The following is a 14,429-nucleotide window of genomic DNA, read 5'->3' as shown; positions in this document are numbered from 1 at the left end:
TCTCCAAGCCCACTTTTTCCCTAGTTGCCCCCCTCTCTCCTTTCTACTTTTTCCTAAGCCAGTCATAAATGAGGGCAATGTAGTCATTTCTCACTCAAGGTGCTAAACTTTAACACTGTATCCAAACAATCCCAAGTGCTAAACTTTAGCACAGTGCTAAAGTTTAGCACCTGAAATAGAGTGCTAAAGTTTAGCACAATGTTCCCAAACAGGACCTTAAACAGCCAAAGAAATTTGTGCACCTTCAGTTTCGTCACGGTGGTAGCAGTATGTCTGTGTCCAAGCTCCTCGGTACGCCATACAAGTCCAACGGGAAACCTGCGCCGGCGTGATCTCGCGGGTCCCGACGCGCTGGCGGGCCCACAGTATCGGAAGAAGCAAAAAGAAAAATAAAATAATAAACAAATCTGAGCCCCTCACCCTCACCGAGGAGAGGAGGAGGCTCCGTCCGCTCAACAAAAACAATAATAGCCACGCTTGTCTTCTTGCAACGACAATTGCATCAGTCCCAGGAGAACGAAACTCTCAAGCCCCCATCCGTCGTTTTCAAACACTGTTCTAGCGGATTGTGAATCAAATCAAATACAGCTGCTACTGGCAGTATTTGCATCTGGTCAAAGACACAAGGATTAGGACTACAGTTAACAGTGGCAACACCAGCATTCCCACTACACTTGACACTGTGAGCTGTGAAAGAAAAGGCTATTGCTTTGGAGCTTCTGTAATCTCTAGTGCGGGTGGGGAGACGAGGGAGGCACTAGGCAAAGGCACCACGAGCCGCTGCAGAGACAGGGACGGGGCTCCCTGACTTGTTCGAGCTGCCTGGGCGGGAAAGAGAAAGCGAGTTGGTGCGAGTGCAGAGCAAAAAGAGGAAAAAGAAACCCCGGGCTCGGCTTTGGATTCTTGCGGGGGCGACCGGTTTTCTGCTCTCGAGGCTCCTCGCCGCCGAAGCCGCGGCCTTTCTTCCAATCCACCGGGGTGGCGCCGCCGCCAATCTGGTACGCGTTCTCTGTCTATCTCCTCTTGTGCGCGCGCTTCGATCTGTGCTCGTGTTCGTGCTGTGGGGTTGGGGCGGGCAATGTGGGTGCTGTTCTTGCGTCCCATCTGATTTCCATCCACAAACAGTGGGGAAAAGGGAAGAAAGATTGGAAGAAGCTGTAGCGGTAGTACCAGAGCAGCAGTAAAAACCAAAGCTTTTTGTCTGGGGGTTCCACGCGGTTCTTGTGACTGCCGCCGTTCCCCCCGCATTGGTTGTGTGGTTGGAGGTATTAATGCTCCCCGTTTGCGGTTTTATTGCCCTCGTTCTCTTGAATCTTAGGTGGATTTTTTTTTACTTCTGATTTTTGGAAGGGGGTAGAGATGTTCTCTTGCTCCTTCCTCTTGGGGATTTTCGTTGGGGTTCTGGTCTGCATTCTGTCTCCGATATGGGATTTTGAGGAGATTTGGTGACGGATGGATTGACCCAGGTTTCCGCTGTCTCTCAATCCGGCTCCTTCCTCCGGATTTTCGGGGGGATTCCCTTCTTCTTTTCGCATTATAGGTGGTTTTGATTTGATATCTTCTGTGGGTTTTGGGGATTGAGTGTTTCATCCTTCTGCTGCATTTGGTAGGTTCTTGCAGTTTCTGTGCTGTACGATTCAGGGGTTTTAGGTGAAGATTGGTACTAGCCTAGTTTCGATCTCTTCAGTGCTCTTCTACTCAACCATTTATTTTCTCTTTTCTAGAGCGCAGAGATTTGTAAAAGGCACAATGGATTTCCATTTATGGTAAATTTCGACATTGCAGAGTTTTGCAGCAATAATGTTTGGCTGCACATTTTCTCAGTTCTAGCAATCCTACTCAGTTCCTGATTGCATTCTGCCCTAAAAAAAAGTTCCTGATTGCATTCTGTACTGAACCGTGTATTTATAAACAGTAGAAAAATCCAGTCTTGTGTTGGTGAGGAGTTGCCTTGTAAGGAGTTTGGTAATTGGATCCTTAAAACCTAATCTTCTTGACTGATTATTTTAAGGTGTGATGTTCAGCTTACGGTATTACTACTATGCAATGCGGTGTTTGTTGACCAGGTTTCTCTCTATTTTCACTTTCTCAGTGTTGATATCTGAACCCTGCTTTTGGGCATTTTAGTGGTGGCGAAGGATCCAATAGAATTCCAGTTGCTGCTTTGAATGGTCTGGTGGTTGGGAGATGGATCGCAGGAGTTGGCTCTGGAAGCGCAAGTCCTCAGATAAGAGCCCTGGGGAGAGCGATAGCTCTGGTTCTGTGTCGTCACATTCTGAGCCTTACTTCGATGATCAGGTTCTGCTCCATCTGTTAACTTTCTTTTGAAGGGAATTTGTTTCTTAATCTCTGCATGTTAGGGATGTCTTGGTTACATTAAATACTGACTTATCTGCAGTTTTTAAATCATGACTTGGGGGTTGTTCAGGCGTTCTTTTCAGATTTGGGACAGCAGCTTTTCTGATGAAATGATTTGGGTCCTTTTAATTAAAATGAACGGTAGAGTCACTATTGGCATCTCTAGGCAAGACGTCATTTTTGCTTGCCTTGGACAGATTGTTCATAATTCATATTGTACTGCCCATGGCTTTTTTAGATAATGATACTGCTTATTTGCTTCCTGGGACTGTCCTATTAGCTTGCTTGTGATGGTGTTTGAGGTTTCAAAATTTTACTTAATGTCATATAAGAAGATCTTGCTGCAGTTGAATTGAATCTGTGTATGGCATTTCCTGTTCATATGGCAACTGGAACAGATTTTCTCTTAAAACACATGAAAATGAATTTTTTCCCCAAGTATGGTCATATGGTAGCAAGGAGGATATTGATAAAACTAGAAATTTCAATGCTTTTCGTTTTTAACCTCTTTACCTGGCTTTTGTTTCACTCACTAGGACTAATATAGGTGGTGGGTTGAGCAAAGCTTGATGTTCTTAAGAGACATATTTGTGACATTTAAACGATACATAGGCTGCACTTTGGACTCTTCCTAAGAGTTTAGATGCTTTTGCGAGAGTTAGGTATAGTTGATACACTAGCTTCCTTCTTGCTTTTGCTCTGCCTTTGGTGCTACTTTTGCCATATTAGAATGTTAAAACCTACCTTTAGCTCTGTCTCCAAGTGAAAATCTGGATCCATTCAGGTGCTTGAAATAAAGTTTCCAAATTTTTCATTACTCTGAATATTGTGGCATTTTTTTAACTGGTGCAAATGGATAAAAATATTATGCCATGAATGGTGAATAACCTATGAATGAATCTAGCATTCATATGTTACTCTGTCATGCAATCTCATCCGAATTACTGTGTCATGTGCAGATGCGTTGCCCAGAGTTCATGTTGATTGGTTGATTCTCAATTTAGTATAGCCATGCTTCTTAACTCTAGAATTTCAGTTTAGTGTTTTAAGTTTTGGTCCACAATGCATACAGAAAGAAAGGATTTAACTGGATCGTTAAGGTCTTGACTCTTGAATTGTGTGCAGATGTATATGTTTATCCAATTTGTCTTTCTTGTCTTTAAAATACATATACAACCAAGTTTGGCACTTCGACAGAGTATGGTGTACTTGAATTCTGTCCAATGATATGTCTAAATATGTAAAAAAAGGAACTTCTAAATTCAAAATCATCTGGTACCTTACTGTTTATGTTAATTGGTCTCAAGCTTGATTTTGCATTCAGGTAGTTTGGCTTAGGGTTTTCAGGGCTAGGCTGATTATTATAGTTGTCTATTTCATTTTTTTTAAAAAAAAACCCTGGCTTATCCTATGTACTCACTATGTCACTTGCTTCCTTTGTAGACTATAAAATATTTTTAGATTATTTGACAACTGCTTTGCTCAAAACATTTTCATTTTGTTTGTTCTGGAAAATCAGGAAGTCAAACCTGTTTCCAGTATTTCTTCCCCAAATCATAGTCATTCACCTGAAGTTTCTTCAAGGATGATGACCGATGATGAGACTCAAGAAGCTGGAACAACAAAATCATTGAATGAGAAGCTATTGTTGGCAACTATCTTAAATGATTCTTCTCCACAGCATGGCCAGTCACCACAGCCAGAGGTGTGCCAGTCACCACAGCCAGAGGTATCCCCAGTTGTCCAGGATTCTGTAAAGAGTTTGAATGAGAAATTGTCCCCAAAGGTCAGGGATGATGATGTCCAGGATTCTGTAAAGAGTTTGAATGAAAAAGTGTCCGCAAAGGTCAGGGATGATGATATCCCGGATTCTGTAAAGAGTTTGAACGAGAAACTGTCTGCTGCTCTTCTGACTATCAATGCTAAAGAGGACTTGGTAAAGCAGCACACAAGAGTTGCAGAAGAGGCTGTTGCAGGTAATTTTTTCTTTCCAGTTGGACTTCATAAATTTTGCGGTTTGAGTGAGTCCATGCATAGGTTTACTTGATTGATAGTCACCTTTCATTCTCTAGGAAAGCAAAACCGATTTCACATGTGATGAAGTCAACTTGATTAAAAAAGATCAATTCATTTGACTAATTTGTTCAGCACCTTCTTCAGAAGTTTAAAATGCTACCAACAAGTTTTTTTTATTTAAGAAAGCAAGTTCTAGTACTCTACTGAATTTATATTGTATTTTTCTTTATTTGTAGGTTGGGAACAAGCTGAAGCTGAAGTTGCTTCCCTGAAGCAACTACTTGAAACTGCATCTCAGAAGAATACCTCCCTGGAGGATCAGGTCAGCCACCTAGATGATGCCCTTAAAGAATGTGTAAGGCAGCTTCGCCAGGCACGAGAAGAACAAGACAAGAAAATACGTGATTCAGTTGCCAAGAAGTCAAAAGAATTGGAGTCAGAGAAGTCTGAGCTCCAGAACCATATTGCCGAACTGAGTAAGCAGCTGGAAGCCACCAAAGTAGAAGCTACTGCCATGCAGGTTCAGCGCGATCTGCAGGAAAAGCTTCAGATAGTGGAGAAAGAAAACAAAGACCTCAAGGTTGAGCTCCTCACACTGTCCAAGGACCTGAAGATACTTGCACGGGAAAGAGACCTGAGCAACCAGGCAGCAGAGACAGCAAGCAAACTTCACCTGGAAAGTGTGAAAAAGATTACAAGAGTTGAGGCAGAATGCCTTAAGTTGCGTCATCTAACACGGCGAACATCCTTGGCCAATGATTCAAGGCCTATAGCCAACAGTGCTTGCATGGAATCTCAGACTGACAGTCAATCTGACAGTGGGGAGCGCATGCTAGTTGTTGACGATGAAATGAAAAATTCCGATTCGTGGGCATCAGCTCTGATAGCTGAACTTGATCAATTCAAGAATGGCAACTCTGGCGCAAGAAATCTCGTGAACAATCCTGTTGAGATTGACCTGATGGATGATTTCCTCGAGATGGAAAAGCTGGCTGCATTACCTGAATCAGACCGTGTAAGCTCTAGCTTCGGAGCTGAAACTGATTCTGACCAAGGTGTGACTACAGATAAGTCATCAAAAGTCGAAACTGAGTCATTGATGCGTCAGGTGGCAGATTTGCACGGAAAGGTTGACAAGATTGAAGTTGAGAAAAGGGACCTTGAAATGGCCCTTGCAGATGCCAAAGATCAGCTTGGCACATCATGTGAAGCTCTAATGGTGGCCAACAACAAGTTGGTCGAGTTGCAGATGCAGTTGGACTTGGCAAACGAGTCCAAACATGCTGCTTTAGGACAAGCTGAACGACTGAATGGTGAGAGGAAAGATTTGGCATTGCAATTGGAGTCTAAGTCTGCACAAGTTGAGGAGCTTCAGCTGATGGTGGCGTCACTGGAAGAAAAGGTAGACAGGAAGGAGTTGGAATTGCAGTTAGAGTTGATTTCTGCGGAGGCTGCAGATCTTCGCAAGACAGTGACTTCCTTGGAAGAGCAGATTGATGCGGAGAGAATTCTTTCGATGCAGCACAAAGCAAATGCAGACATGGCAGAGGCCTCTAAAGAATCATTGGAGGCACAGCTGCGGTCTGCAAACACAGAAATTGGGAAACTGAATGGGATCATGCAAACTTTGGAGAGTGAGGTGCAGAAAGAGAAGGCGTCTCGTGAAGAACTTTTGGAACAGATAGAGACCATGAAGATTGAATCAAAGAGATCACTTGCTTCAGCGTCTACCAAAGAGTCATTAGAGGCGCAATTGCAGGTAGTGAACTCAGAAGTTGCAAAACTGCACGGGACAGTGAATGCGCTGGAGTGTGATGCAGCAAAAGAGAAGGCATATTCCTCAGACCTCCAGATGCAACTAGAGGCAGTGGAAGGCATCAGGAAGGTGTTGGAGTCTGAACTTGAGTCTTCACACCAGGAGACCATGAAGCTCCGGGAGAAGGTTTCGTTGTTGGAAGTAAGGCTTAAGGACCAGACCTCGTTGCTTGTAGAATTTACTGCTAAATCAGAGGACGCAGTGTCCCGGAGAAAGGCAATGGAGGGTCAACTTGAAGCAGCAAATCTGGAACTCACAAAACTGAGAAACAGGATCAGCCTGCTACAAGGGAAGGTTGAGCAGGAGAAGCTTCTGTCAGAAGAGTACGAAGCAAAATGCCGCAAGCTGGAGGCTCAGCTGTCCAGGGACAGCCGAGAGGCGAAGCTTTGGCGTCTCTCTAACTCAAACGGCGACCTGAAGGTCAAGCAGGTATAAAGCTGCCTCTGTTTCAGTGCATCTATTCTGAACTCTGAATATATCATCCCAAACCCACACAAATCTTCTGGGCTCTAGGCTTACAATTTTAATTAAACCTGACAACTCGAAGCTTCCTAATTGCTGGTTCTTAACGATGTCACAGGAGAAAGAGCTAAGCGGTGCTGCTGGGAAGCTTGCGGAGTGCCAGAAGACCATTGCTAACCTTGGTCGCCAGCTGAAATCACTAACTGACATCGATGGTGTTGTGACGGATCATGAAGATCTGGAACCCAAGGACACACACCTTGACTTCAGAGATGGCGACGATGGCCTGCTTTCTGCAGACATGGCTGACGGTCTGCACGAACTGGGTCTTCCTAAGAGAAATGGGAGCTGCTTCTCACCGATTCGGCCGAATCCATCCTCATCCCCACCTTCGGGATCGCCGGTGTTCTCAGGGAATCTGACATCTCTTAGTAGCTACCTGAGCAAAACAAAAAAGTGAGAATCAAAATGTGATGAGAGGATTGTGCATAAATTATTTGACGGTTCACGGATGACGTCAGTTGTTACTTAATGGTAGATCTGGTGTACATTTACAGAACCTGATGGTTGCTTACGTTTTTGTTTCATCTATTTCTCCTCGTTTGTGTTGTCAGTTTTCTTTGTGTTCATGCTGCTCGGTGCGTGTGCCGCAAATTGTCTTATATGAGATGTCCCTCAGTTCTGTGTTGCGCTAGCTAGTTTCACTAACTGATCCGTTCATTTCAAGCTCTAGGAATTAAGGAAAGACCAGGAAAATGTAAGTGAAGTGAAAAAAACGTTTTCTTTTTTCAAGCTAAGGAAATGAAAATGACTGAAACAAGTCCACAGCTGAATATGCTTACAGGCCTTCCGTACTTCAGAGAAGGCATCAAGGCAATGAATGATGGGCTAATGGAAGTGGACCTGCTTCTTCTCACCAATTGGCCCAAATCTGTTTCTGGGTTCTGATATCTCTTTGGATCCATGACAGATTATGCAATGAAGAATTTTCTATGTCATGCTCTTAGGTGTGCTTGTTGAATGAATCTATTTAATCACTTTGTGTTGCAGTGGGGTGATTAACTTCTAATAGGCGCGCAACGATTTGTAATGTTCTTCTATTTAAGCACCAGTGTCTAAGCACCTTCCATGGCACATTCCTTTAATAATCGCTAGTAGGAGTCCTTGCATTTGCGCCATCCATTTCCATCCTTTATTTTGTCCATCTTCAATCTCTTTTACCATTCAGTTTCACCGTCTGCTTGTAGTTTGAGTACCGCATGTTTGCACCAAATCTAGTGAAATGTTTTCTTTTTTTATAAAAAATTCTCCTGATTTTGTGTTGTTTCAATAGATGTTAATACTGAAATGACTGAAAGTCTGAAACTCGACCAAGTAAATGACTACAAAACAAAACCACCGCGAAAATAAAAGGAGCATAATGTGGCATGTGGTCTTTATTTGCAAGGTACGTAAATCATGTTAGGGAGAATTAATACCGGATGATGAAAAATTAAACCGAGGTGACTTTTTTCGGGGCTCACTGTCCTTGAGAAAGTGGGCCCGGGACAATTACCAGTAAATAGCATTGAAGTAAAAGACTGCTGCCCACATGGTTACAGATTCACCACCAGCTAACCCCCGGCCGAACTCTCAGGCAAAACTGCAGGCAGGCCGGCCAGCTTCTCTCTCTGAACTGAAACCATTCTTGGTTCATCCCTGCTGGCTGCTTATAAGCAGCAGCTCACGATCTTGGCGTTGCTAGGCAGGCAGCCACAGAAGCAGAGCTTTGAGATAACGTCACCATTCTTCCTGCACCCAGCTCTGCTTCGCTCGTCCATCCCATCCATCCATGGGCCTCTTCAGCTCGCCGGCCAAGGTCTACAAGCCGGCGGCCGACGTCGACCTCGGCCCGGACAGCGACGAGCACTACATCAGCCCCAACGTCAAAGGTTGCTAACTCGCTTTGCAGTGTTGCATCATACGCAGAATTCAAGCTCGGAGCTTTGGCATTCAGAAATCAGAATATTGATCAGTTCTTGGAAGTGTGGCTTCTGCATTTGCGTCTGAGATTTTTTTTTTCTGACAATGCCTCTTTCATCGGCAGCTCCTCGCGTCGCAGGGCTCCTGGTGAAGCTGCTGGCCTGGGTGCTGGAGATGCCCGTCGTCGGCTGGATCGTGCTCTCCGTCCTCAAACGCGACAACCTCGTCTACAAGGTTGCCTGCTCAAAAACTTGTAGTCACCCTGCAGTCTCTGCTTCGAATGGTTTGTGCTTGGTGCTTAGCCTGAAACTTGTAAATTTGTCATCGTCTCTGCAGCTCGTCTCCGACGCCGAGATCCCGGAGCCGCCGCTGTTCACGGCAACCCACACCTGGCAAGGTCATCTTCTCTTCTCACCTGCGTTCATGCCACGCTAATATGCATTCAGCAAGAAATTTCGCTCTTGGTCACAGTCTGAACTCTGAAACCCTTGTGAATGCCGATGCAGACATCCCGGAGCAGAACGTCAGGCTGACGAAGCCCGGCCTGCCGCCGCCGGAGCGCGTCCAGGAGGCCGTCGTCTGCCTCACTTCTCCCCTGCCGGAGCCGGCGGCGGCGCTCGCTGATCCGTCGCCGGGGTTCAGGCGCTGGACGGTACGGGACTTCCACGAGGCCTACAGCTCGGGGCAGACGACCCCTGTCATGGTAAAGCCTCTGTTTTTATCTGAAAAATGAACATGGTAGGTTATTCTGAAGTTCAAAGCAAAACCTTTACACCAAAATTTAGAATTTGTAAACCTTGCACCAAGATTTGGGAGGCAGTAAAACCAGTTTTTCCTCTACATATATGACAAACAGAATGTTGAATGCAGCGATCGGATCTAGGTGGCCGCGAACTGTTGCTGGTCCTGACGAATTATTGGATCCAGATATTATTTTTATTTTTTATTATTATATACAATCCCTGGGAGAAAAAAAAAAGAACGGCAATCCATGAGTAACAACAATTCCCGTCGAAAAAAAAAGCAACAATAATCCGTGTTCGTTTGCCGGCGCATGCATGCACGCAGGTGGCGCGGAGGTTCTTGGCGGCGGTGAAGGAGTGCTCCGGCCCGGAGGTGAACATGGCCTTGTTCATCAGCTGCGACGCCGCCGACGTGATGCGGCAGGCCGAGGACTCCACACGCAGATACCAGCAAGGTACTAATCCTAGTACTACTAACCAGGGTTTTAAGTTTAAATTTCGGCATTTTTTGGGGTCTCCATCGGAACGAGCGAAATTTGAGTTAAAAAGATAGATCTTTCATGAGCAGTGCCATATTTCAGATGAACAATGATTGATTTCGGTCATGACCGAAAAGATCGCATTCCGCGCGGTGTACTATTAAACAGCTAGGCACAAACCAATGGATCATCGTAGGAATTCATGGTGATCGCACAGTACTCAACAGTGCTTATCAGTAGCCAGTACTCCTATTTGCCTCTCTGTCTTGCCTTGAGCCCTTGATCGCCATTGACATTCAGCCATTCATTCATTATTAGGCCACCAGTAGGTTTGGGCGTTTGGCTTCTAGAAGCTGTCACATGTCGAAACCCGGCACCAGTTTTAGCTTTTTTACTGCATGCGCAGTTGTAGCTAGCTTGGCCACCATGCATGGCAGATCAGTGCGTCAGGAAACAGTTGCTATGCCAGTGAGGCATGCCGCTGCCTGCCATTCGCAGCAGGGCCCAGAGAAGTGGTGAGGACAAGTATGCCACCAGCTCGATGAACAGTGCCAGCAGCATCGGCTCCTTTACAGGTAGAAGCCGCCGTGCTCTCTGAATCGTCTCTTCTGGTCTTGCTGAAGATTTTTGCTGGAACGGCATGGATCAGCTCTGAATCCGTGCTGAAAAATGGTCCTGGATCCCTGGAACGGACGGCGCCATTCATTGCCGCTCCATGTCGACGCTTGTGGCCAAATGCAGGGCCAAGACTCCTTGTCCATGTCGGCCGCCAGCTGCTGATCTGTAGGAAAATGAAGGCCGGAGAGAGATGAGAGATCGCTGTCACCTGCACTGGCACTTACTGTATCGTATATGCAGAGTTTATTGTAGGATTGTTACTGCGATCGACTGAAAACCAGTGATTGGATTTCGATGATGCAATGGTGTTCTGGTGAATCACTGCTTCCTGCATCTGCATGCAGGGGCGCCGCTGTCGGCCATGGACGGGGTGCTGGTGGCGGTGAAGGACGAGCTGGACTGCGCGCCGTACCCGACCACGGGCGGGACGCGGTGGCTGGCGGCGGCGCGGCGGCCGTGCGGCGCGGGCGACGCTGCGTGCGTGGCGCAGCTGCGGGCATGCGGCGCCGTCATGGCGGGGAAGGCCAACATGCACGAGCTCGGCGCCGGGACCAGCGGCATCAACCCGCACCACGGCGCCACCAGGAACCCCTACTGCCTCGCCAGGGTCTCCGGCGGTTCATCGGGCGGATCCGCCGCCGCAGTCTGCGCAGGGCTATGCCCCGTCGCCCTCGGCGCCGACGGAGGCGGTAAGAATCAGGATGTCGTCAACCACCGGGATATTTGTGCAGTGCTGACACTGTCACCGTCCCGTTCGTGCAGGGTCCGTGCGCATGCCAGCGGCGCTCTGCGGCGTCGTCGGATTCAAGCCCACCGCCGGCAGGCTCTCCAACTCCGGGTGCGTATCCATCTCTGTTCAGAGCCAATTGTGCCAAATCTCCGCCACAGCTCACAAGTGACACGTACTGCTCTTTCAGGCTGCTTCCTCTGAACTGGACAGTCGGCATGCCGGGGATCCTGGCAGCAACCGTCGAGGATGCGCTCATCGCGTCGGTGCCACATTTGTTTACCAAAAAATCATCCACAGAAAAGCATTTGTTTACCAAAGTTAATCTTTTCACGTTGCGTAATGAAAGTGCTGAACACACGTGTTGCCTTGTCTTTGATGTTTCAGTTATGCGGCCATTGTTGATCAGTCTAAACCAAGTCATTTACAGGTGATAAAAAAGGGTCTGATCACTTCTGTTTCTTCTTTCTGCTCACGCCAATTTGAGCTACTCCAGTGTTCAGTGAAGATTGACTGACTGACTGACTTGTTGGTCGACGATTTTCCCCTGCATCAGCCTGAACTGAACCTGCCAATGCTGACGTGTACGAGATCCATGCCTAACATCAGGCTAGCCAAATACGCAAAGGTCAGTCTCTGAATTCCGATCGAGAATGTTGTTATGGTCCCTGAACATTGTACTGAAATCGTTGCGGCAAATGAACAGTGGTTTGACGATTGCTCCGAGGACATCAGGAGCCTCTGCGGCAAGGCCCTCCAGATGCTGCGAACGCAGTACGGTTGGGAGGTAAGCATGATTCAGCAACACAGGCTCATGATAGCAATAATGCTGTAATAACCTGTTCGCTTCAGCTTATAAGTCGGCTGAAAAGCTGAAACGGCTGATTTATTTTGAGAGGAAAACACTATTTGGTGGCTGATAAACCGGCTGAATAAGCTGAAGCGAACAGGCTGGATGCTTGTGAAAAACAAAACCGGTGGAAATAGCAATGCGTGCTTGAGAACATTATGGAGAAATTGAGATCTTGGATGAGTCTTGCTGCCATGTATCAGGGCAAAAGCTAGGAATGCAATAGAACATGTTTTCATGGCAAGTTTAGAATAATGTGGAACCTAGGAAATTTCTAGAGCATGGACACTTGTTATATTGCCATACCTCGCCTAAGGTCTATATAAAGGCATGCCAGCCTTCCATGCCATGGTGGATGTAGAGAGTCCTAGAGTGATATGCCTCTGGTTGGATTGTATGAGCAGAAAAGATTTGTAGCTAGCCACACATAGGGAGGTGTTCTCATGTGTTGGTGTTAAAGTGAAGACCCTCTCAAAGTAATGTGAGTATAGGTTCTATAAAATAACCAGGCCGGCATTTTCTCAACAATGCATAATCTGACAACAAACAATCTGTGGCTCTAGTTTCTCAGCAATGCACGATGTGAAAACAAATGAAGTGCGCCTCTAGCTCCTAGCTCCTAGAAAAAGAGTATCTCCCAACAAACTTTGAGTATTAATCAATATTTTTCTAAGGTAAAGATTATATGCCGTGAGATATCACAGCTTGATCGGTCGTATGAGAAGGACCATCATTAATGGACTAAGACTCGAGTATAATGTGTTTATGGAAGCGGTGAGGAGGTGACCTGAGTATAATATGTGTACACTTGAGAATGCTCTAGAGAAATCGAGACATTGTAAGAGTCTATTGCTCCGCTCCATGGCAAAGCTTGGAATGCGCAATAGAACTCGTTTTAATCACGTTGGCCTGTCTGCAAGTAGAATGTATGAAGTGGCATGTCATTGGATGATATTACTAGTATTTTAGATAAAATTATTGCAACAAACAAATTAAAGCTTCTAGAGTGAAGTCCTTGTAGGAGTAGAGTGTGTATAGAGCCGGATGGCATAAAAGAACTGTACAGTTCCAGAGAATCAATGCTATTTTATTTCTCAGCTACGCACAATCTGACAGAGGAAATTTTTACTTTCTGAACTTTTTTTCATTGCAAAAGTGTGTGGACGTGACTGTCCCTGAGATCGAAGAGATGCGTCTGGCGCACTACGTGACGATGGGCTCCGAGTGCACGGCCTCCCTCGCTAAATACCTCGACAACATGTAAGCAGTTGGCAGATCAATCAGTCGTCGATCGATCGATCAAGTGATTCATCAGTGATCCATGTGTGTGTGGCAGGAGCAAGTCTGAGATCGGGTGGGACGTGCGGATCGGCCTGAGCGCCTACCGATCCTTCAGCAGCAGGGACTACCTCAACGCGCAGCGCCTCCGGTACTCAAACCCACCATTGTCTGATCCCTCAGACGAACAACAAATGTATCTGAATCTGATTCTGCAACACATTCATGTTTTGATTTTTGCAGGAACCGTCAGATGTTCTTCCACAACAAGATCTTCGAGACCGCCGACGCGATCGTGACGCCGATGACAGGGTTCGTCCGTCGTGATCCCTGAGTCTGCAAAAAAACCGCCATTGCTTTGCTCTGTGACGCCATGGCTGCCTCTGCGAGTTACTCAGTTAGTCACCTGACTCGTTGCGCTTGCATTGCAGGGTGACGGCGTACCCGCTGCAGGAGGACGCGCTGGGCACCGGGGAGCTCGACTACATCAACGGAGGTAATGTCCTGATCGAACACGAGGAATAATTGAAGAAAATGATTCACCAGGGAGTGAAAGAAATCAGCTGCCATTGTTGCTGGGAAAGTTCTTGGTCATGATCATCGATGATTCTTGGTTGCGTGCAGCTGCGCTGGTGCGGTACTCGATCGCGGGCAACTTCCTGGGGCTGCCGGCGATCACCGTGCCGGTGGGGTACGACACGGGAGGGCTCCCCGTCGGGCTGCAGTTCATCGGCAGGCCATGGTCGGAGGCGACGCTGCTGCACCTCGCCTACGCCACGCAGGAGGCCTGCGCCAGGGAGCACCGCAAGCCCAAGGTGCACTACGACCTCCTCCTCAGCAAAGAGTACTAGCCTTCAGTCTTCCACGCAGTTGGGATCGACGATGTCCAACAGGTGTATGGTGAAATTGGTCAGTGATTTATTTGTTGACTGGCAGTACAAAAAAAAAAGAAACTGTGGGTTGCGATTATGAGTGCATAATTATTGTTTTTGTGCCGGGAGAGCACATCGATTAATCTAAGAGTTGGTCACGGAATTAGTGCCTCTCTTTTTTCGTCCAAAGGGGGAAAAACTACTGTATCGACAGATTCTTGGGTGCAATTGAAACTCTTTTTAGGACA

General features: G+C 46.6%; 1 protein-coding gene across 1 annotated transcript; it reads left to right on the top strand.

The window, feature by feature from the left end:
* Window positions 1-1,290: 1,290 nt before the first annotated feature.
* On the top strand, window positions 1,291-14,429 carry LOC117833294 (uncharacterized). The gene is made up of 21 exons (XM_072295676.1): window positions 1,291-2,011; window positions 2,093-2,298; window positions 3,878-4,334; window positions 4,611-6,619; window positions 6,771-7,108; window positions 8,438-8,583; window positions 8,739-8,848; window positions 8,951-9,011; window positions 9,121-9,317; window positions 9,683-9,812; window positions 10,799-11,143; window positions 11,217-11,292; window positions 11,372-11,443; window positions 11,569-11,611; window positions 11,738-11,809; window positions 11,888-11,968; window positions 13,188-13,291; window positions 13,368-13,460; window positions 13,553-13,621; window positions 13,741-13,805; window positions 13,934-14,429. Exons 2-21 carry the CDS (start codon window positions 2,188-2,190, stop codon window positions 14,158-14,160), a joined length of 4,806 nt encoding a protein of 1,601 aa, XP_072151777.1. The 5' UTR covers window positions 1,291-2,011; window positions 2,093-2,187; the 3' UTR covers window positions 14,161-14,429.

The sequence above is a fragment of the Setaria viridis genome, chromosome 8 (genome assembly GCF_005286985.2).
Source record: "Setaria viridis chromosome 8, Setaria_viridis_v4.0, whole genome shotgun sequence".
In the NCBI taxonomy this organism is placed as follows: domain Eukaryota; kingdom Viridiplantae; phylum Streptophyta; class Magnoliopsida; order Poales; family Poaceae; genus Setaria; species Setaria viridis.
The sequence above is the reverse complement of the archived record's forward strand: the minus strand, read 5'-3'. Positions and strand labels throughout refer to the sequence as shown.

Coding starts and splice junctions, on each gene's coding strand:
- LOC117833294 (XM_072295676.1), top strand. CDS start 2,188: ATGGATCGCAGGAGTTGGCTCTGGAAGCGCAAGTCCTCAGATAAGAGC. Junction 8,584..8,738: donor CATCAGCCCCAACGTCAAAG/GTTGCTAACTCG, acceptor TTTCATCGGCAG/CTCCTCGCGTCGCAGGGCTC. Junction 8,849..8,950: donor GCGACAACCTCGTCTACAAG/GTTGCCTGCTCA, acceptor TCGTCTCTGCAG/CTCGTCTCCGACGCCGAGAT.